The sequence below is a fragment of the Pimephales promelas genome, chromosome 21 (genome assembly GCF_988280905.1).
Source record: "Pimephales promelas chromosome 21, fPimPro1.hap1.1, whole genome shotgun sequence".
Classification (NCBI taxonomy): domain Eukaryota; kingdom Metazoa; phylum Chordata; class Actinopteri; order Cypriniformes; family Leuciscidae; genus Pimephales; species Pimephales promelas.
Genome location: NC_142789.1, coordinates 13,082,819 through 13,105,515, shown reverse-complemented (window position 1 = coordinate 13,105,515; position 22,697 = coordinate 13,082,819). Strand labels below are relative to the sequence as shown.

Sequence of the window (22,697 nt, the reverse complement as noted above, 5' to 3'; positions counted from 1 at the left end):
GACTATAGTATGGGGTGTATACGTAGTAAACCTAGACGGTGAAATGCAGGATATTGCTGGGCCATGTGGTTGAATGTGTTATAACAGCCACAAAAGACCGCACCTACTATTTTCCACCTACTGAACTAACACGTAAACATTATGAGAAGCTCGCTAGTCAGATGAGAATTAAACTTTGTCGGCTGAAGACCAAAGTTTGGCTTGAAAACGAAAAACATACCAAGCCCAATGTTCTCTCACCATGATTTCTAACACATACTCACAACCTTCTGCATGGTCTAGTGGAAATGAAAGCTGAAATGAAAGCTCTCTATGTTTTTCAGTCCTCTCTGTGCACAAATTACACAAGCTTATTTTGTCTATTATATCAAAAGATCAGAACAGAAGCGGTTGAAAGTAAAAGAGAAAGAGAAGGGTTAAAACACCAGGTGTAAACGAGTATGTCTCTCTTCTCTATTTGTGATCCGAAATGCATCTTAATACCAGGTCTAAACAGGGCCTTAGATAAAGAGGCTGTTTTTGATGCTGTTCCTTTAACTGATTCATGCTTTAATATCAGCCTCTGTTTAAAGCCAGGCCAAGTTTCTCCTTTAGGCATTGCTGATGTAGGAGGAATAGGGCATTTATTATTTCTAATGTCAGATGTCTTTTCAGCTTTTTTGAACTGGTAAGGAATATTTGAGCTCTGAAAGTTACTGTATATTTTCATAGTACAATAAGCTAAAAAAAATATGGGAAAATAATTCATCATGACATGACTCCTTTAAATACCCATTATAAAAAATGTCAGACCTGATTGGTCTGTTTCCAGTTTTAACGGTTATATTTTATTCTGTTATGTTTTGAATATGTTTCATTGTGCATTAAGGGCTGTTTACGTGACACCATTTTCAACTAAAAACATAAAACTTTTTATGCGTTTTGGCCGTTCATTTACACGAAAATGGCATTTTGGGTGCCTGAAAAGGCAATTTTTTTAAAGATTTTTTTTTAAACAGTCTCTGTGTAAACAACAAAAACGTGACAAAGTTTTTTTAGTTGTTTTCGCAGATCCGTGTGAATGGGAATCATTTTGACAATTGGCGCACATGCGACCAAAATTAGTAAGGATGCGACCAAAATTTTTCCTAGGTTGCACCATATACTCAAAGGAAAAACTTCTCTGTTTTAAGCATGTCATTAGCCAAGTTTCCATCCACTTGTCAATCGAATTATCTGAAGTTCAGTAAAAAACCTCATGCGAATAAAGTTGGTAAAAGTGTGTTTCCATCCAACGGCTTTAAAGCGAATAAACACCATGCGTAATGACGTCACATGCTATTTTGCGATCAAATTTCGAATTGATTTGAGACATTTTAAGTTGTTTTCATTAATTTTCGCACAACATTCAAGCAAACATATGCGAACAAAGTTTTGCTGGACAAAATGGATCTCACCCATCTACCAACAAATGATCAATATTTCACAAGTTGTAGACTAATAGTGCTTACAAGCCGACATATGATAGTGACATATGTAAAGGATAATAGCGAGGCGGTTTTTAGCCTGAAGGGGTTGTATTCGCTATAACAACCACCTCGCTATACTTTATCCCGCTTATTACAATAAATCAATAATGACACAAAATATTGACTTAAAAAGGAGTTTATTGATTTAAAAATGATTATATTGCTTCTGCTAAAGTAAATAGTCTTTTCCATCTCTGAACTGCGTCCATGGCAACACTCTGTTTTTCATGGCAACGGTGTGTTATACTTAGCAGCACCGCAGTCTGTTATCAAGAAAAAACAGACCGCACCGCTTTCTACATTAGAATTCAACTGAGCCATGTCATAACAAGCTATAATAAGAAAACAACAACGCTATCAACACATTGCTATGATGATGCAGATGCACATATGCCCGATGACAACAGAGGCGGCCTGTGGTGTGGGAATGACAGCGCCAAGGGGCAACCTCCCCGTCTCTCTCTAGAAGCCAACACTGAAGTGAATTAAACTGCAATTCATCGAGTGGCCGCATGAGGCTTGCTGCAAAAGAGAGTCAAATCTGTATCTCCCCCAAGTTAAAATGTCTAACTTCAAAGCAGAAAAAAAAACATGTTTACAGCCTGGTGGCAAATAGTTGTTTTGGTCTATATCGCTAATTTTGCCCTTCATGACGACTGTGAGGGGGGTGAATTTTTCTTACAACTCATCTGTTTAAATTATATTTAAGCCTTAAAGTTCTGCATAATTAAGGGCGTGGGCACTTGAGTAAAGGTGGATTCTTGCCGCCGGGTTCACTGCTAGTCGTTTGTCTGTTAGCGTCACCCTCAGCTGTGTTTGTGCTTTTTCCAGGATTATTTCATACAACTTAATACATGTATTATACCCTCACCTGTGCATGCCGTCGGATTCTGTCATGTTGAGTATGGAGAGAACAACCAGCACTGTGTTTCCAGCTGTTTCCCTCGCATGCACTAATGGATGTCTGATTATTTCAGTGCGTTCTCTCCGTCCATGCAATAGATGCACACCCTTGAATGAGCGCGGATTTCTAGTTCATTTACTTGAACTTCTGAGGTAATATCTTTGATTTGACCCATCTGAGAAACTGAGAGGCGGCCAAAATCAGATTGTAAAATGGACTGAATTAAAGCTCTTTACGAACTTGACGTGAGATGCTGACCGACATGTGCTTGCCTTGAATCACTGTCACATGCACAAGCTTAGAGCAATATTGTAAGTAACTAATACATTTTTAACTAGCAGAATAATAATGCATCACGACGCACATAGTTGACTGCTTGTATGTTGTGAGAAATGTGTGTGATCTGTGTAATGTACTGTTGCATACATGCTCTTAACTAATTGCCCCTTGTGAGATTAATAAAGTTGATAAAAAAGTAAAGTAAATAGTCTCACTTTTAGTTACGTCTTAACTATTATAATATATCGAAGGGCAAAAACATGAACTTTAACCATTGGCTTTACTTTTTCAATCAGCTGTCAATTCAGCGTGAGGGCAGTAGCATAGCATAGTACCTCAGCTCTACCCGTGTCCCGCCTCTTTGCCCATTTTAATTTATCCGGTAGTGACGAGAGGTGACGCACTGCCAAGATGGCGACGGCTGGCCCAGGACAGCGCTCCAAACAGTTCTGGTAGATCGTGGGTTAGAGACACCTCACGAAAACCCTTTAGTTGAAGCTTCTGTCTTTGTTGATACTCGCCATGAGTGTGCAAACAGAGCGGAAATACTGGCCGGAAATGAACTCTTCTTCGTTTTGTGGCATGTTGCAACCATAAAAGAACCTAAAACTTAATCGCAATTCATTATTTATTCGGCAAATAACGTTTCCATCAGCGGTTATCGCATAAGCCGTAAATCGATCAAGATAAAAAATCCGATGAGACCGAACGTATTTCATTTGAGTCGATATTCATGAAATTTAATCGAATTTTACTTAAGGTATATTTCATTCGATATCACTAAATTCGGATAAAAACGTGTGGATGGAAATATAGCTACTGTCGTATAAACATTTCTGTCCCTGTTTGTCTGTGTGACCCAGTTTCCTACATGTGTGCCAAGTTTGTTCCCTTGATTGATTATTTCGTTCACCTGTTGCCCAAGTAATTAACTTTTTTGTTCCTCTGTGTATTTAGGCCCTGACTTCCTTCAGTTCATTGTTCGGTGTGTCTTCAATGATAAAGAGGTGGTATAATGCCGTTTTCACAAGATGTAAAATAATTCTCTGATGTCCCCAGAGTGTGTATGTGAAGTTTTAGCTCAAAATACCCCACATAACATTTTGTATAGCATGTAAAATTTGTCACTTTTTGAGGCACCATTTTGTGTCAGGCCCTTTAAATGCAAATGAGCTGCAGTTCCCGACACAGTGGGCGGAGTTTCAAGAGTGTGTGTGTTAGCAGCTCCGATTACCTCACGCAGACACATGCTAAAATGTCAGAAACTGTTCTGCCTTTTATATTTAAACCGGAGTCAGACAAAGATGGAGAGACTAAGAAGAAGTGACAACATGTAGAATGCAACAGTACATCTCTGAATGGTTAGTTGATAAATTTATGTAGCTGATATGGAACTGTTGTTGTGAGATGCACAGAGAGTGACTTTCTATTGCATGTGAACAGACGGATGCTAAAGTTTGAGCTGACTCACAAATGTGCTCTTCTACAACAGCTCTTCCTCTTCTCAACATGGACTGTGTTCCCTGGGGTGGGGTTTATTTAAATTGTACATAAAGGAAGCTAGTGTAGTTCCTTCCAGCCGTTTGTTGTAGTCCTTAAAAAACGATTGAAAAACAAGTGTGTGTGTGTGTGTGTGTGAGAAGTTTTAGCACAAAATACTCCACAGATATTTTATATAGCATGTTAAAGTTAGTACTTTTTTAGGATTTGCAAAAAAACGCATCGTTTTGTGTCTGGCCCTTTAAATGTAAATGAGCTTCTGCAGAGGGCGGGGTTTCAAGAGCCCTGTGTGTTAGCAGCAGTAATTACATCACGCAGACACACGAAAATTACACAAACTGTTTTGCTTTAAATGTTAAAACAAAGTCAGTCAAAGATGGAAATACTCAAGAAAAAGTGACATGTAGAATGCAACAGGACGTCTCTGAATGGTTAGTTGATGAATTTATGTCGCTGATGTGGAGTTAACTATATTCAATTAGCACATTCTGTCATGATAATCTATAAATCGCTCATATAGGAACTGTTGTGAGATGCACACTTTTTATTGTATGTGAAAAGATGGATGCTAAAGTTTGAGTTGACTCACAAACATAATCTTATACAACAGCTCTTCCTCTTTTCAACATGGGCTGCGTGTTCCCGGGGGTTTATGTACATTTTAGGGTTGGTGATGTCACTAACCCTGGAGGAAGCTTGTGTAGTCCCTACCAGCCATTTCTTGTAGTCGGAAACGATTTCTTTAGAAGCAAATATCTTCCTTTGCTTTGAACTTTGAGCGTTATAACTTTGATAATGTCGTTTATGCTTACACAGCAACATTTCACACTAACTGAAGTTAGAAAAGTGAAATCATACTTTACCACCCCTTTAAACAGTGCTCAATTGCTACTAAGGGGTCCAAAGTGTGCCAAGAAAATATTACACCACCAGGAGCCTGATCCATTGATACAGGCAGGATGGGTCCATGTTTGCATGTTGTTGAAAATCCTGACCCTACCATCTGAATGTTGCAGCAGTAAGCGAGACTCATCAGACCCGACAATGTTTATAGTCTTTTATTGTCTAATTTTGGTAAGCCCATGTGAAGTGTAGCCTTAGTTTCCTATTCTTAGCTCACAAGAGTGGCACCTGATGTGGTCTTCTGCAACTGTAGCCTATCTGCCTTAAAGGGAAACTCCACCCAAAAATGAAAAGTCAAGTTTTTGCAAACCTGAGTGAGTTTCTTTCTTCTGCTGAACACGAATGAAGATATTTTGAAGAAGGATTGGAACCAAACAGTTGTTTAGCACCATTGACTTCCATATAGGAAAAAAAAAAAATACTATGGAAGTCAGAGGTGCCAAAGTTCCAATCAATATTGGAATATTATACAAAAACATTTTGCTTTGTGTTCAGCAGAAGAAAGAAACTCATACAGGTTTGCAACAAATGACGACAGAATTGAAATTTTTGGGTGGAGTATCCCTTTAAGGTTCGACATGTGTGTTCAGAGATGCTCTTCTGCATTCCTCAGTAGTAATGCAGGGCTCCAGACTGTGACCAAATGGTCGCATTTTTTGAGAGTGTGCAACTGAATTTTACATCCAGTCCAGTTTTTTTTTTTACAAGTTAAACGTGGAAGGGGCTTATCAATGAATCCAGAATGTGTGGCAGGCCAATGAGTGTGAGAAGAATAGAGAATGGCCAATGTAAGAGGCTAATGTGTGGAGGGGGAGGGCCCTAGAGATAATCGAGCGTGCATTTAAACGTCTGTGGGAAGGAGAAGAGATAACCAAACAAGCGAACTATTGACTCGTTCTTCCAACCTGCAGCTGGTGTGCCAGTTAAATTCGTTGGTTGGCTTCCGAAATAATACACTACAACAGCGATAATAAAAAAAAATTAAAAAAAACGTGAACAAAACGATTACTCTTTGTAAACACTGTTCAATGTGAGTGCCAAATCTCGAACATGACCTGTCATTTACGCCGTCATCACGAGGGAGTTGATAGCACACGAGCGCAGACGAGACCTGAACTGCAGACGTTACCATTGGTGTTTAAACTGAACTCATTAAAGTTCTGCCAATGTAAACATTCAAGATCAAGACGCGAAAGACAACTCACGTCTAGAAGATTTGTGTGCGTGTGTCTGTGCGCGCACGCGTGTGTGTATATGTAGGCTACTCATATCAGACAGCACGCAAAATATTGAGTTCTCTTTCTAAGGACTTGAATAGACAAATTCACACAAAAAGTCAACATGTCCGTCTTGATGAGTATCCTAGCAGACATAATGGTCAAACATGGTCAAGAAAGACAGTATCGTGTAGGCCAACTGAATCAGCTCTGAATTGAATAGCTTTTGTAACTTTAATAAGGATTAATCTTTAATTTATATGTTACTATGTTATTATAAGTTTATTCAATTTCTGTATCTTAAAACTTATGTTAGACTTACCTGAAAAGCATCTTTTATTTTATTAGTATCTTTGCTCTATTGTATTTATTTGTGCTTTTGCTTGTGGTTAGATTATTTGTTTAAATATTCTTTATTTTATTTGACAGTAGTCATTTTTCCTTGAACATAGCACATACCGAATCATACCCAAACCGTGAACCTAAAACCGTGATACAAACTGAACTGTGAGCTATTTGAGCTATTTTTGCAGCTAGTACAGTGTCACAGTCGGAAGATGATTTAGAGCGAGAGGTTTTTGTGACGAAAAAGGCCAAAGCCATCATTTTCATGAAGACTGGCTGCGAGAATTCAGCTGGTTGAGGTAGTACTGTAAGGAGACGAATTCCATGAACTGCGAATGTTGCAGTCGCTACCCCATAACTGCGGGGAGCACGAAGTTTGCCGACAGTGCAGTCACTTCACAGTTAAAACATAATACACTAGTTAAACACAATCTTAGCCTCAAGCATAGAGTATGCGGTGACATGTTAATAAATCAAAAAGCAATGCCACTGCCAGTTGCTTTTAGAAAACAAGAGGTTGTAACGTTAAATCAGAACGCAAATTTTCTGGTTGTGCCCCTAACATTTTCAGTTGGGGGCCACTGTGCTGCAAGCGAGTGGTTATTGAGTGGTTATTTGAGTTAGTGTTGTCTTTCTATCAGCTTGAACCACCAAATTGGTCATTCTCCTCTGACTTCTGCTATCAATAAGTCCTTTTATAAGGCATCAATAAGGCAGTTGCGCAGCAATACTAATGTAATGCGGTCACAGGTGTGTGATTGTTGAGTAATTTACAACGCGGCTCAACCAATCAGAATCAAGGACCAGAATTATCCATTTTATAAAGCCATTTAAATCACCTTTCCTTCCCATTCTGGTGGTCAATTTGAACTTCAGCAGATCGTCTTGATCATGTCTACATGCCTAAATACATTGAGTTGATATTTTAGATATTTGCGTTAACAAGCAGTTGAACGGATATACCTGCACTCTAAAAAATGTGGACAAACCCAAATGTTGGGTTAACAATTTAAAATTGTAACCCAACTTCAACTTTCACTTTCAACTGTACATTTTTTTTATCACATTTTTAACCCAACATTTGGGTTTGTCTATATTTGACCCAAATTTGAGTTGAAACAACTCAGCATTTTTTAGAGTGTAATAAACTGGCCGGTGGTATATCAATATAGATATAGATAAAAAAAAAAAATGTATTATTTTCACATGATTGTTTTTTAATGAATCTATATCTAAACAAATAAAATGTGTCATGTCTATAACAAACAAATAATATATTATTAATAGCATTAGTAATAGTTTACACTTTCTTGTGAATCACCATTTCCAGCAAAACCTCTCAGGCGCAGCATTTGACTAACCAACACTTGGATGACGACATTCCCACGAGCTCTGTGGGCTTTTAAGCAGAGTGTGTTTGGTTATTAGAGTGATGAATCGTGCATGCAGTCCTTTAAATCTCTGGTTATAGAGACATGTAGCATGCTGAGGTTCCCCACAGGTTTTAGATGCGCTCTATGTCCTCCAGAGCTGCATGTTTCCCCCGGTCACGCCGTCTGCTCACACTGGCTCTTCTCCAGTTCACTGTATGACCAAAACTACAAGCTGTCCCCTCTCTCTTTAGACTCACAGCTACTAGACTAAACAAAGATTGGTGCCTAAAACATATCAACATCTATCTCTTCAACTGTACCACTGACCAAAAAGCTTGTGGATGGACATTTGAATTAACAGTAAGTGACAAGCTTTACTGCATGTCTACAAAAATCTAGTCAAGCGGTGTCACTCTCACATTAAGACATTAAAAATTGATTGACAATCAGTCACAACGAATCGCATCATTTGAATGTATGAAGAGCAGACACTCGCTCACTCTCGCAAACAAACCATGTAATTAATTGCAAAGTCCACTGCATTGTGTGCATGCTGTAAAAAGTATAGGAAATAAAAAACTGGGACTCACCCCGTTATCACTAGCAGGACTTTGAACCTGCAGAGGAGCAGAAAGGCAAAAAAAAAATAAAAATTCATACACACCATCACTGAGATTTACACAATACACATCATTACAGTCAGAAAGATCTCAGACTTTTACAACCTACATTCAATGTTTTCAATGTTAAAGTCCCTGTGAAATCAAAATTGAACCTATTTACTTTGTTAGCACATATTACTAGTCTTGTGGTGAGCAATTCATCTATATATATATATATATATATATATATATAAAATTACCATGGTAATCTTTAATCAAAATCTGAAAAGTTAGTTCCAGTCAGGAATGGTGTCTTTTTCTGATGACGTAGGTTTGACGGCTAGGGTTGGGGAACGCTTAACCCTCAAATCGTTAGTCTGCTATGGGCGAGAGATGGAGATGAGGACTGATCTCATGAAATGGCGTATGTATGACACGGCAATTCGTATTTGCATTTTTGGCGTGCTATCAACACGCATATTCTCTTCTTAGGGTGTTTATGAACGCCGTTGACTTAAAGGGTTAGTTCACCCAAAAATTAAAATGCCGTCAGTATTTACTCACCCTCATGTTGTTCCAACCCCGTAAGACCTTCATTCATCTTCGGAACACAAATTAAGATATTTTTGATGAAATCTGAGAGCTGGATCACTCCTGCATACTAGTCCATAGGCTTCTTGAGGAATTGAAACTTGCCGTCCTCGAAAAGTTATTAAATATATCGTTAAAATAGTCCAAGTGACTACAGTGGCTCAATCTTAACTTTATCAAGCGACGAGAATACTTTTTGTGCGCAAAAACAAACAAAAATAATGACTTTATTTCAACTATCCACTTCCTTCTCTATGAGCCTCTAGTCAGTTAACGTAGTGTGATAGCGTAGAGCTACGTCACACGTAGGCTCGCTATTGGCCGACGCTGGTCATGTGTGTGATGCGTGTGACGTACAATAACAGAAGCTTACGTTATTAAACTAGTAACCTGACTCGAGGCAGAGAGAGAAGTAAATGAATAGTTGAAGTAAAGTCGTTATTTTTGTTTGTTTTTGCGCGCAAAAAATGTTCTCGTCGCTTGATAAAGTTAAGATTGAGGCACTGTCGTAACTCAGACTATTTTAACGATGTCTTTAATAACTTTTCGAGGCCAGCAAGATTCAATCCCTCAAGAAGCCTATGGACTAGTATGCAGGAATGATCCAGCTCTCAGATTTCATCAAAAATATCTTAATTCGTGTTCCGAAGATGAACGAAGGTCTTACGGGGTTGGAACAACATGAGGGAGCTACTGACAGAATTTTCATTTTTGGGTAAACTAACCCTTTAAGTGTAAATGTTTATATAAATGCCACCTTATTGGGACAATAAAGCCCTAAAACAACACTTTAATTCCACTTTTCACATATTTTCTTCATATTTATTGAAAATAAATGTTTTTCCAATCTGATAAGCAATGATAAAAGATGATTTGAACTCGGGTCGATCACGTCAGAATGCACCTACTTCCATACGCCACTGATGCTGACAGGTCACAGGTGTTTTTTTTGTTTTTTTTTTGTACTTTTGTCTGGCCCAACCAGACATTTGTGGGTGGAGTTGGTGTAAATAGCCTCTGCCAACAAGACGGGCTATTTACACTAATTGTAAGACACTCCAAAAATATAAACAACCTCAATGCTAAAAGACATTCACTAAAAACTCCCACACATTCAAAAAAACATTTTCAAAATCCCATTTTGTTAAATACATATAATGTAATTTCTGTGTTGAGGCTAAAGAAGAAAGATTTATCCACTTTTCTTTGACCTGTTTAATCACACACACACACACACACACACACAGCAGCAGCAGCATTCAGGACACCAGCTGCAGCTAAGCAGGCAATGACTTCTGATGGTCTGAAAAGGCCCTCTGGGACACAGATCACTGGCATCAGTTCAGCTCACATTGAGAGCTACAGATAAATGTACCAGCCCAGTGGATTCAATGGGCGCACCAGAAACAATTCAACCCACTGCTGGATCTCTGCCAATGATGTTGTGTTCAATCTGTCCCTCAGCTCAGCCAAAAGATCACAAAAAACATATTTTTACTGTTTTATATTTACATTTGAGCAGGATTCTTAAGCCTTTCTACATACTTCTTGATCAGCTTATAAAACTTTACACAATAAATTTTACACGATAAAATTCGCACAAAGTTATTCTTTAACTTAACAATTAAGAATGCTTAATTGATCAAAAGTGACAGTAATACATGTTACAAAAGATTTCCATTTCAAATAAATACGGTTCTTTTGAACTTTCTATTCAACAAAGAAAACAAAATGTATCAGTTTCCACAAAAAATAATGGAATGGAAACTTCCTACACATTCTTCAACACTATAAATATCCTCTCGGTCTATTCCTGAAGGCAGCTGCTTTTTGTCTTGCATTGTGCTATACTGAAAGTCTGGTTTTCTGAAGCGTTTATTAACTGGCTAAAGTTCAAATGAGTGTTCATAGGCTAGCCGGAGTGTCTGATAATAAAGCCATAGTGCTGCATATGCACAAACTGTACTTAAGGATTTTGTGTGTACACTGCTCTTAGCAAGGTTTGGAATCCTTTGAAGCGTGCACGTAAGGAATTAGACAGGAATGCAAACCACAAGCTGAGTGTGTTTAGCTGTGAATATATTCTGAGGAGCCAAATGAGTGTGTGTCTTTAGGATTGCATTGATGGCAGAATCAATAAGATGTGGGCCAACTCTTCTCAACTCCAGCACCAAACTGTCACAGAAGAAGGAGCAAAGACCCTGGCAATGACCCACGTTAAGATGGCTGCTGCATCTTTGGGTTGATCCAATCTTTTTTTGCAGAGATGAAAAGCAATTACAGTAAGAGGCTAGAGAGCGCTGCTTGTTTTGGGGTCACTTAACCAACAGATTATGAAACACAGGCTGGAAAAGCCATGAAAAGCAATATGCTGTGATTAATACAGGTGTTTTGGCTATAAACCAAACCATATGATTTACCAAAGAAGAAATAAAGTCATGCAGGTTTGGAATGATGTCAATAAATGAATAATTGAATTTTTTTGGTAAACTCTCCAACCCAGACTCAATGGGGTTGGAACATGCCTGTGGCAAAATTTCTGCATAATGATAGCCTATTACATTGATTCTTGCACGTTTCGCGACAATTTCAAAGTGTGGTTGTCTAGTGAGTGCCGCTAAAAGCACATTCAGTTTTGACCAAAACAAATTAACGGCAAGCTTTAAGCAAGCCATTTTAGCCCGCTTCTACAAGTCTATGACAAATCACGACCCATGTTTCCTTAACACTCCGCATTTCAAGCTGTAGCAGGTGAGCTACCAAGCAAGTTTACTATGTCGAAAAAATAGGCTACATACGAAGGTGGTTATATGGCACAAATGTCAAAATGCAAAATGTACAACTCATGCACAACGATAAAAGTGTTAGGAACATTTTTACCATATGAGTGGTAAACTAAACAAGTCTTAATTAATTGACACTCATTAATCGAATAAAGATGTTGGTTTTTATTGCCTCTAGTGTTCATTTCAGCTGGAAACTGCAGTAAATTGTATCTACGCAGTTGGTTCGAGTTTTATAGCCTACAAATGCAGGTGGCACGTTTTTCCAATGAGCCTAAGCTAGAAGTAGGCCCTATCTCTCTCTTTTTTTCATTTTTTTTTTTTTTTCATATGGTCTCTACAACCATAAATATGTAGGCTACACATTTCCATGGCAATAAATGTAAATGAGGTGAACAGGTGGAATCTTGTGTCAAGCATGTGAAGGCCTCATCAAATTCAAGAGTAGGCTAATGCTGAGGAAATCTGATTTATGCAACTCATGAAAATGCTGAACACACACGTCTACACACACATCTACGCCGCATATGGCTACGCCAATACACAACACTAAAAACGTGTGTAAATAAATGCATTATCTACGCAAGCCGGTGTGAACCTAGTCACCCTACAAACGCCGTGTCTATGTAACACGAGCCATTTTCCCAGCAAATTAGTCTGCATTAAAGGTGCCATGAATATTTAAAACACAATGTCTTCCAATGGTGGTGGGTGAATGATGGCCATAATGGGCTCTCTAACCCAGTGCAGCTCGAACCACCGAAACCTCTTTTCCGCAACACGCAACAGCATCATGTCTTCATCGTTTTTCGGATGAATCCCAACCACATGAAAGATGAAACTGGTTCTTACCGCAGGAAGAAGCGGCTCCATCTGCGCTCCTTGATCTTTCACATCCATCCCTGATATTTTAGCCTTGTCTTGTTCGTCTGTGGTGAATTTTCTCCAAACCAATGATAGGAAGGAGGAGAAAAAATGTCATGTATATTGAAGCGGTTTCGGTTGCGGTGTAACAGTTAGTGACCGTTGGGTTTTTTCGTTCTTTCTTCACTCGCGCGCGTCCGTGCGTGCGCTCCTTCAGCGTGTCATTTGCGCTCGCGTGACGCAGCCGCGACCGGCAGCACGTGAGTTAACAGAAACCACCGGGACGCGAAGGGTAGCCTACTACTACATCATGGATTAAACACTCCGGGGACAAAAAGGATAGCCTACTTGAGGCTTCGATTTACTACAGTGAGAGAATATTAGGCTATTTATAGAACGCGTTTAGTTGCAAACCATAAAGACGAAAAGTAAACTGGGTGTTTCAATTCGGTCAAAAATGTTTTAATAACATACCTGCCTATTTTAAGATTCAAGCCTTGTAGAGACAGCATAAGATTTTCAATACGGTTTTTGGTTAAACTGATATCTTAAACTGACTAAAATGCTGGGTTGTTTTAACCTAATTTTGGGTCAAAAACGGACAAACCCAGCCAGCCATTGGGTTACATTTTTAACCCAATGTTTGAGTTTGTCCATATTTGACCCAAAAGGTTAAAACAACCCATCATTTTTTAGAGTGTAGAAAACATTAATGCGCTTTATTTACAAACCCGCACACAGAATTGTACATAAAGCCTGTGTATCCATGGCATAGTTTATCAAAAGTGCTTTACCGTGGGACTTCAACAACTATCAATAATCTTTTTTTTTTTTAACTAGCCCATCAACAATCATTCAATCAATCTCTCACATTAGACTTTGACGCCACCTTGTGGCCATTTATATATTTTAAAAAAGTTGCAAGGAAATACTTTCGCTATTTATGCTACTCACCTTCATGGTTTTCGAAATCCAGATTTTTATTTTTTTGTGGAAAAAAAAAGGATATATGCCTATATGAGTAAAACCCAGATAGCACAATGCCTGCTAAAGAGCGCTTCATCTGCTGTGCACACATTTCTAAACATATAAAAAAAAAAGGCAGTTTTACATACATTATAAATAAAAAAAACATCTTAAAGACATTTTCTAAATGTTTATTTAACGTCTGGCAGGAAACGTCTTAGAGGCATATGCAGATGAGCAAACACTAAAAAATACATCTTGCAGATGTAAATGCAGACATCAAATAGACGTTTCCTGATGTGTTATCAAGGAAAAGAGGGGGAAACACCATAAAATAACCTAGTTTATACTACTCAGTATAATAAGTCTCATATAGATATATGGTAGCTTTTTGTTTAGAAAAAAAAAGAAGGATGAAATTATTATTAAGTCAGTGGGCTTTTCAGTGGACCTCTTCTTTTGTGCATTAGCCTACCGCTAAAAATGAAAGGCCCTACCATTCCACATGTTCAAACTGACGTGCAGTGTTTGAGATAAGCAAGAACTAGTGGCATTTAAACTGCACATGGTCGACTGAAATAGCATGAATGTGAGGAAATAGGGTAAAATGTTATTTTTGTACGGTTCATATATTCTAAGTATGACATAGCCTATGGGTTAGGCCAGCGGAGTTGCTTTGTTTAGGTGGGTCCGGTTATTTCAGGTTCAACAGCTGCTGAAAGAGCTGCATTCTTCACTTGATCCCTTCACTGTAATGTACACTAAGAGAGTTTGTAACGGCATTAAGTGATAGATTCTGCTTCCGTGTTTAAGCCTTTTGCTTATGGTAGAATTAAACCGGGTCAAGGACAAATAAGCGGTGTCCCAAAACCTGGTCAGCTGATCCAGCCTTACACAGCCCTCGTAGACAGCATTCGAGAGTTCGTTCTTCCATTCGCCGCTAGGTGTCAGTGTTGTGAAGTATTAAGCACTCACACCAACTTGCAATGTTGACATATAGTACATCACTAAATAAGAAACCGAATCTAAACTGTAATTTAAGCAGCAAGGAATTTTGGGGGGATTTAATATACTCAAACATCTGACAATTTATTAACATTATACATCAAACATTCTGACACCTGCAGAATGTCACGACTTCTTTACATTAACATATTTTACAATCCTACGCATCTAATCAATCTGTTTTGATAGATCACGATCATTAAATTTCCATATCAAACACTGCTGTGATTTTAAGCTAATAACAGTTCATCTAGATTCATTATATTGGGACTGTACACAAACACTCATATGACAGTCTATTAACCCTCTCTTTTTTCATATTAACACCACTGAAAACAAAAAAAACACTGAATACTCAGCTCAGACATGGTGCAGCAATGGTTTCATTAACATTAAAATAAATAAATATTGCATACATAATGTTATTTCTATACTAACAACATTTTAATTGCACACTCAGCCCATGGCAGGTTTACTTTTGAGTGCCAAAATGAAAAAAGTCAGATTCATTTCTTTCCCTGTTCTGTGAGAGCTGAATGTCTTTTGCAGTCTGAACATCTGAAACGAGAGAGATAGAGGAATTTCTCTGTTGTGATTCTTCCAAAATCCTTAAATCACTGGAATCGACTGATTTAATGGAAGACTGAGTCTCGGTCCATGTCGAATCCGAGGCATCTTTTCCTTCAAGCTCCTCGGAAACCTCCAGAGCAGATCTGTCTATTTCCAACATATTCCCATCCTCGAGCATGTAATTCGCTTGTGTCGATCTTCCAAGAGTCGTATCCATGACCCAACCAGGAAGATTTGAGGCGGTTTTACTGCTGTTCTCTAGCGAACCCCTTGAATCCCATCCAGCAGCACTGGTGTAGTAATCCAAACTGTTACCAGTGCCACCAGTACTAGTAAAAGGCAGACCTTTGACCCCCGCTGTGGCGTAAGAGAGCAGAGCTGCTGTGTTTATATCAGTTTCGTATGATGGAGCAGCTGAGGACGACACAAACCAGCGCTGTCCGGAGTTGCTGCCCTCTTGGGTTTGGTCCGATAGGCTGTTAGTAAGCATGAGTGGTCGGTCAGTAGTGCCAGGATCAGGGCTAAGAGTTGTAAAACAGGATTTTGTGTAACTGTTGACTAACTGCTCCTGGAATAAGGCGCTTGTCATTGCGTACCGTGAGCCAAGCAGCAGCTGAGAGTGTGGAGAGTCGCCCGGTGTTGGGGTCAGTCGGTCAGTGTCGCAGCCACTGTAATTTCTGGAGAAAAAACAGGAGGATGTTTATTAGCTTGGATGTTTATGTCATTTCAACTTAAATTATGTTGAAGTGACTTAAAAAAATGAGTTGAATCTTGTATATGACTATGTTTTTAACAATGTAAAAACATATGTTGTCATAACTTATTGATTATATCAATTTTTTACAGTTCCTACGCCCCATGACATTTTGCGCAAATGATGAGAGCAACTACTTTTGGTACCAATCAGCAAAAGGATGGCTCTTAACGCAATAATAAGCATTTTCGAAAGCATTTCCATCGAACATTAAAAGGAAATTTTAATGAGACCATGAATAACCCCAAAATATCGATTACTTCCGCAGCGTTCTTGCAGACATGTTAAATATCACTGTAGTGTGTCTGTATTATTACGTAATCATAAATGTTCAATAACTGGGGTGGTGATGGCACAGTGGATAAGACACATGCCTTTGGTGTGAGAGACCCAGGTTCGAATCCACTGTGAGACACCAATGTGTCCCTGAGCAAAACACTTAACCCCAGTTGCTCGACGTGGTTGAGATGGCGTGCGACCTCTGACATATATAGCAATTGTAAGTCGCTTTGGATAAAAGCGTCAGCTAAATGAATAAATGTAAATGTAAACTGGTACATAGAGTAATATTTCAAAAGTGATTTCCGTCATTTTGGCAGACAATAAATATTGTATATACCTGCTTAAGAAAATTTCCAGAAAACACTGCTAAGAAGTGAAATCAGTAGACAATTACTGTACATGTTAAAGTATCCATGTGAAAACAAACCTGGAAAGAGATGTGAGGAGTTGGGGAGAAAAGTGAGAGATTCTTATCGCATTCCAGTGAATTATTATTGGGATTTATCATAAATCGGGAAGGCAGACCCCGAAGACCAGAACACTGGAAAAAAAAAAAAAAAAAACCTTGCTGCCTTAAATTTAAGTACAATCAACTTGGTGGTTTAAGTCATTTAAACTTAAATTACATTAAACTGACTTAAAAAAATAGTTGAATCTCGTTTAACTTAAAAAATTAAGTTTAAAATGGCTTAACTTATTTTGATGAGTTGAAGTAATGTAAAAAAACATATTTGTCGTGACATATTGATCATGGCATTTTTTTTATGTTGTCCTTCCAAATATTGTTACAGTGGAAAAAGAAAATAATCAGTAGGAAAAGAATGGAGCGACTGAAAAGAGCTCTTACCATACACTGTAAAAATGTAAAAAAAAAAATAAAAAATAAATAAATAAAAAAATGAGCTGGTTGCCTTAAAATTTTAAGTTCATTGAAATGGAAAAATTTAATTTTAATACCATGAAGGAGATTGATTTAATCATCCAAAACTCAAAATATAATGTTATCTGAACCACATAATTTATTTAAGTTGATTTGACAAAAGAAATTAAAATATTTTTTTTTATACAATGTTAAAAAATAAGCGTTATTCTCAAGTATTAAAATAGATCATGAAGGACATTTTACAGATAATTCAATCAAACTGGCGGATGAGGTATATTGTAGCGCAACCTTATGATTTGAAATTATTTGTTTTCCGTCTTTTTGAGTAGAACTTCCCCAAACAGGAAGTACTTCCCATAATCTAAAATGCAGCAGGATTGTTAGGAAAAAGGTGAATAATAATGTCCATTTTTGTTAGTAGCATTGCTTCTTATTTAATTATTTAGTGTAACATGGAGACTGTAATGTACAGTCCAAAATACATGTTTTAGGATTTAATTATTATAGATATCATAAACTATAATAATATCATCAATAATTCAATTTATTTAAATGAATTTTTAAAAACGTGTTAATTTCCGCAGTCAAGTCGAAATGAAAATTCAGATACGAAAACCTGCAAGAGAATAAATTATCAATGCATTAATTTGCATGTAAATGGACTTACGAATCATAATTGTCCCGAAATCCTTTAGCAAATGGATTGTAGTCAATTTTTAGTTGAGTTATCTGAGGAAATAAAGAAACATGTGAATTAAATCAGTTCATATTCCTTTCTTTCTTTCATTTTTTTTTTTTTGTCATGTAAATGAATGGCGTGAAAGACTAGTTCTTACATCTGTGTTCTGGTAAGCTGTGACGGCTCTGAATTGCGTCTCGGGAAAGGTAAACGTCTGTACTCGATCAGGATCACTTGTATCTTCATCTCCATCCTTGTTTATTTCAACCACATGGACCCTCGGCTGATACTTATGAAGCGACTGTAGAACGATCATCTTGAAGGACAAAGAAAAAACATAAATTAAAAAGAAAATCCCATTCCACACACCATAAGGAACTTCACAAGCTGCCCATAAAAATAATATAATTGTACACCATAAATGACAGGTATAGCTTCATGTTTGTGCTAGGTGTAATATGGAAAGGTGGTTGTAATATGGATAATGACATTTACGCTTCATGATTGTATGATAATAATTAAGGGAACACATGAGGGTGAGTATGATGACAACATTTTTGAGTGAACTATCCAATTAAAAAGCGTCACTTTATTTATATTCAATAGTTCACTTAAAAATGGAAATTCTATGGGTGAATGGGGAATGGGTGAACTATCCCTTTAAGATAAAAGTGAGACCCTCACAATGTCATTTTGAAACAACATTGTTACCCCTTCTAAACCCTTCTGGGCTTTAGGGTTTATACGACCCCAACAATTGATTAATTGTACAAAAAAAAAAAAATCATACAAATAATACATCTTTTTTTTGTTTACTTCTCATCTATTCATTAATGTTGTGTTTTTTGAGATATAAAGTACTTTTGTATCCATATACCACACAATTCCTCAAATACACCATTAGCTAAATGAAATATTATTTTTTTATGATAGGCCTACATTGCATTTATGCTAGTACTAGGCCTTCATTTCTGGGAAAAAAAAATTCAGATTTATTCCAGATTTTTTTTTTTTTTTTTTTTTTTTTCACATTTCCCATTCATTTCAATGTGGGGTCATATTGACCCCAATGACCAGAAGTGTAAACATTTATATATATATATATATATATATATATATATATATATATATATATATATATATATATATATATATATATATATATATATATACCTTCCTTCAGAACAACCGAATCACCCAGTTTTTTGTTGTGTGTAGATAGATAGGCCGTATGAAAAAGACATAAAATCTTATTCCACTGAGATGAAGGGAACCTTTTTTTATTAAGTAAAAGTCGATTGGGGTCGTATAGACCCCATGACCCGATTGAGGGCAACAACAAAAAAAAAGTTGAGAAGATCCTTTTTTTTTTTTTTTTTTGGTCATGTGCTAAATAAAATCATTGTCGCTGGCCGCAGATGCGATAGCTGCATGTGTGTTTACAAATGAAAACATATTCTGATTGGCAGTTATTGTTGATTATTTGATTCACCCTATATATTTAGACTAAAATACTGGTTCATTTCATGAAGTGAAAATCACACAAGAAACCTGAGTGGAGTTGCTGGAAGCTCCCTTGTTGTTTGTCAGCTTCAGTTTTCCGAAAGAGATCTCCTGACGCATCCAGTGCGCGCCGGTGTTTGGAGAGTCCGGGTGCGTGTATACTTGGTTTCCTTTAAATAATAAATAAAAACATTTAATCAATCTGTTAGGGATAATATCAAACGGAAGTAACGAAGATACTATGTGTACTTAATATGTATTTATTAATATCTGACACTTTTCAGAATAGTAGGCTAGCCTAATAATTTGTTCATGAGGATTACGCTTTAAAAAAAGGAAGGAACATCGTCACAATTTTGATAGCCCACTTAAAACCACTGTGACTCTTTTTATCTGTTGTTCATTTTCTCTCCAGTCGGTTGATAATTAGAGTTTACCCGTAACAGGGGGTTTACCGGTGACATTCGTGTCCGCTTTGCCACAGGGAACCCATTTTCCGCCCTGGAACCTCCAGTGGTTCGGATCCGCCAGAATCACATCCACAACAATATTATAGTGACACATCGGGTCAAGGCCAGAAACACTAAAACTAAGAAACGGAAACATCCGGCTGTAGGGAAAAAAACGAAACAACAAATTACTTCTCAAAAAGAAAATAGATATTTAGCTAAATATTTCAAAACGTAACTAAATAAAATATAGCCTACATAGCCTATTTATATTTTTACGCACTGAAATAGCAGAAATAGGCCTGAAATCCGCCAGCAATAAATATGAAAATTCGACTGACAAATGTTAAATCAATTTATAGTAGCCTAAATTAAAGTAACTAAAACAAAAAATAATAGTTCAAAAATATCGCATTCTTTTGATCTTTAAGCTTTCAACAAAATCCTATTATAAATCGATTTAATAGCCTAGATAAATTAAAAAAGCAGGCTTACCGTCCCTGTTTAGTAATGATCATTTCTGTTTGGTGTCTGTGGAATTTGAACCACAGCGCCCGGTTACACAGGTAAACCTGCGCTTTACCGGGCACCGGGTGGAAAGGATAGACTGCGGCGTTTGAGTAAGTTTGTCCGTACGGTTGTGAGTACGCGTAGCTCAGCCCGTTGTACGGCCCGTTGCTGATGACCGGGTGAGTTGTCATGTAGTGACTGGAGAGTGCCGGGAGCGCGGGCACTACATGCTGACCCGAATACGAGAACATTGCCGAAGACGATGCGAAATCTGTCCGCGCTTGACTTGATTCAAGTAAATTACACTTGTCCGCGCCGTCACTGTCATCCCGTGCCGCGGAGACGCAGTCCAGAGCGTTTTGCGTGTTTCTCATCCCTGTGGAGAGTCTTTTGAAAGGTGGCTCGTTCTCCAGGGTGTCATCGGAGGAGGAGATGCGCGCGTCCCCCGCGGCGGTGATGTGCGTAAAATCATTGTCCACCCTCACTGGTTTGTTGGCCAGTGCGGACGGTGAAGGGAGTTGTTTCAGGTGCATAACTCAATGAGAAAGTTCTCGGAGTTCAACCTGGGCTGAGAACTTCAGACCTCAGACATGCTGCTTTGACTGGGTGTTCATGCCCTCTGCTGCACGTGCCAGTCTGTTAGATCGTGTTCACACCGAGCTTAATATAGGAAAATGACGTCGCTCCGCATTTGATAGCAGCAGAATGGGCTGGTATTTGCATTTAGAGTGACATTAAGCAAAGGATACTTAAGCGGTTTCTTGAAGTAGTTTACAGAGCATAAACTGTTCCAGCTACCTGACAGATCAGCATGTCCTGAGAAATCTGTATAGTGACAACCAGTTCTACAAATAAAAGAAGAAACAACTTTTTTTTTGATGAAAACATTCCAGGATTTTCTCCATTCATTTGAGCCAAACGGTTCAAGGTCCAAATGAGAGTTTCAGTGCAGCTTCAAAGGGCTTTAAACGACACCTGACAATGAATAAGGGTCTTATCTAGGACCCGAGTCATGACTCGAAGAAAAATTTGTTCATTTTGATGAACGAGTTTGAACAGGAGAGTCACGAACGCTCATCACAGAACAGAGGAAGGCAAGCATTTGTGCTTATAAAACTTAAACTTTTTTATTTATTTTTAAATGACCAATCTTTTCTCTAGATAAGACCCTTATTCATCGTCTGGTGTCGTTTAAAGCCCTTTGAAGCTGCACTAACTCTCATTTGGACCTTGAACCGTTTGGTTCCCATTGAAGTCCATTATATGGAGAAAATCCTGGAATGTTTTCATCAAAAACCTTAATTTTCCAGGATTTTCTTTTCGACTGAAGAAAGAAAGACATGGACATCTTGGATGACATGGGGCGAGTAAATTATCAGCAAAAGGTTTTTTTTTTTTTTTTTTTTTTTTTTACAAAGTGAAGTACTAGGTCCTTTAAGTCAGTCAAATTAAAGCTTTGTTAAACTAAACAAATGACTTGGTTTTATTTTAAGCACAGTTCGGAATATTTTTATTATTATTGTTAATGGCCATATGGTCTAATTTAGCTTGGTGATGCTAGGACATCATTTAGCTACAGTCTTTTAGTCCAAAATATTGCATAATGGCGGCCGCTATTTTTATAACTATCATCGTGTATGGGCTCCTTTCATAGAATAGATAAATGGCACGGACTTGCGATTTAGTTCTCGTTATCAGTAGGCTAAAAGACATGCAGGATTTCCGTATAGCCTATACCTTGATATATATATATATATATATTTTTTTTTTATAGAATAGGCCTAGTAATATATATATATATATATATATATATATATATACATACATATATATATATATATATATATATATATATATATATATATATATATATATATATAAAATTGTCGTAATTATTATAAATGATTTATCCGTGCACCTTCGTATATTTAAATAAATAAATGTGAAAAAACAAAGTAAATTCTTGCATCAACATCATTTCTCTGATGACGTGTTTACTAGCACGACCACAACGGAAAACCACAACGGTCCAATCAAATCACAGTGCGCAAAATCAAGTCCCACCATACATTTTTCTTGTTCGAGAAGTGTTTCACTCAGATGTCACAATAGGGGAAAAAAGCTTTCTTCATAGCAATTTCATTTACATGCCAACTTCAATTTTAATATACAAGCGAGCATAAAAAACTGATAAATTTCTCGAAGTTTAAGAGTTGCCAAGACAACG

General features: G+C 37.6%; 2 protein-coding genes across 7 annotated transcripts in view; both read right to left on the bottom strand.

Moving 5' to 3' along the window:
* Window positions 1-13,146, bottom strand: part of slc4a10a (solute carrier family 4 member 10a) — a 66,150-nt gene extending 53,004 nt beyond the window's left edge. The window contains exons 1-2 of one of the 4 annotated variants that reach the window (XM_039657556.2): window positions 12,858-13,146; window positions 8,620-8,646 (exon numbers count right to left, since the gene is read on the bottom strand). In XM_039657556.2, the coding sequence (XP_039513490.2) occupies window positions 8,620-8,646; window positions 12,858-12,905 (75 nt within the window). In that variant the 5' untranslated portion in view covers window positions 12,906-13,146. The remainder of the gene's footprint in view (window positions 1-8,619; window positions 8,647-12,857) is intronic. The other 3 variants (XM_039657560.2, XM_039657559.2, XM_039657557.2) reach the window with 3 other exon arrangements.
* Window positions 13,147-15,205: 2,059 nt separating this feature from the next.
* On the bottom strand, window positions 15,206-21,640 carry tbr1a (T-box brain transcription factor 1a). Of its 3 annotated transcripts, XM_039657564.2 has the most exons (7): window positions 20,456-21,640; window positions 19,949-20,121; window positions 19,560-19,681; window positions 18,166-18,324; window positions 17,997-18,058; window positions 16,007-16,087; window positions 15,206-15,886 (listed from the first exon to the last, which is right to left on the bottom strand). In XM_039657564.2, exons 1-7 carry the CDS (start codon window positions 21,001-21,003, stop codon window positions 15,313-15,315), a joined length of 1,719 nt encoding a protein of 572 aa, XP_039513498.2. In that variant the 5' UTR covers window positions 21,004-21,640; the 3' UTR covers window positions 15,206-15,312. The 3 variants fall into 3 exon arrangements, with proteins under 3 accessions (XP_039513498.2, XP_039513495.2, XP_039513496.2); XM_039657561.2 differs by having other exon boundaries at window positions 15,206-16,087; window positions 20,456-21,440; XM_039657562.2 differs by having other exon boundaries at window positions 15,206-16,087; window positions 19,967-20,121; window positions 20,456-21,439.
* Between the last annotated feature and the right edge of the window lie 1,057 nt (window positions 21,641-22,697).

Coding starts and splice junctions, on each gene's coding strand:
- tbr1a (XM_039657561.2), bottom strand. CDS start 21,003: ATGCACCTGAAACAACTCCCTTCACCGTCCGCACTGGCCAACAAACCA. Junction 20,122..20,455: donor ATCATTACTAAACAGGGACG/GTAAGCCTGCTT, acceptor TTTTCCCTACAG/CCGGATGTTTCCGTTTCTTA. Junction 16,088..17,996: donor TTTCGGGACAATTATGATTC/GTAAGTCCATTT, acceptor TTTTTTCTCCAG/AAATTACAGTGGCTGCGACA.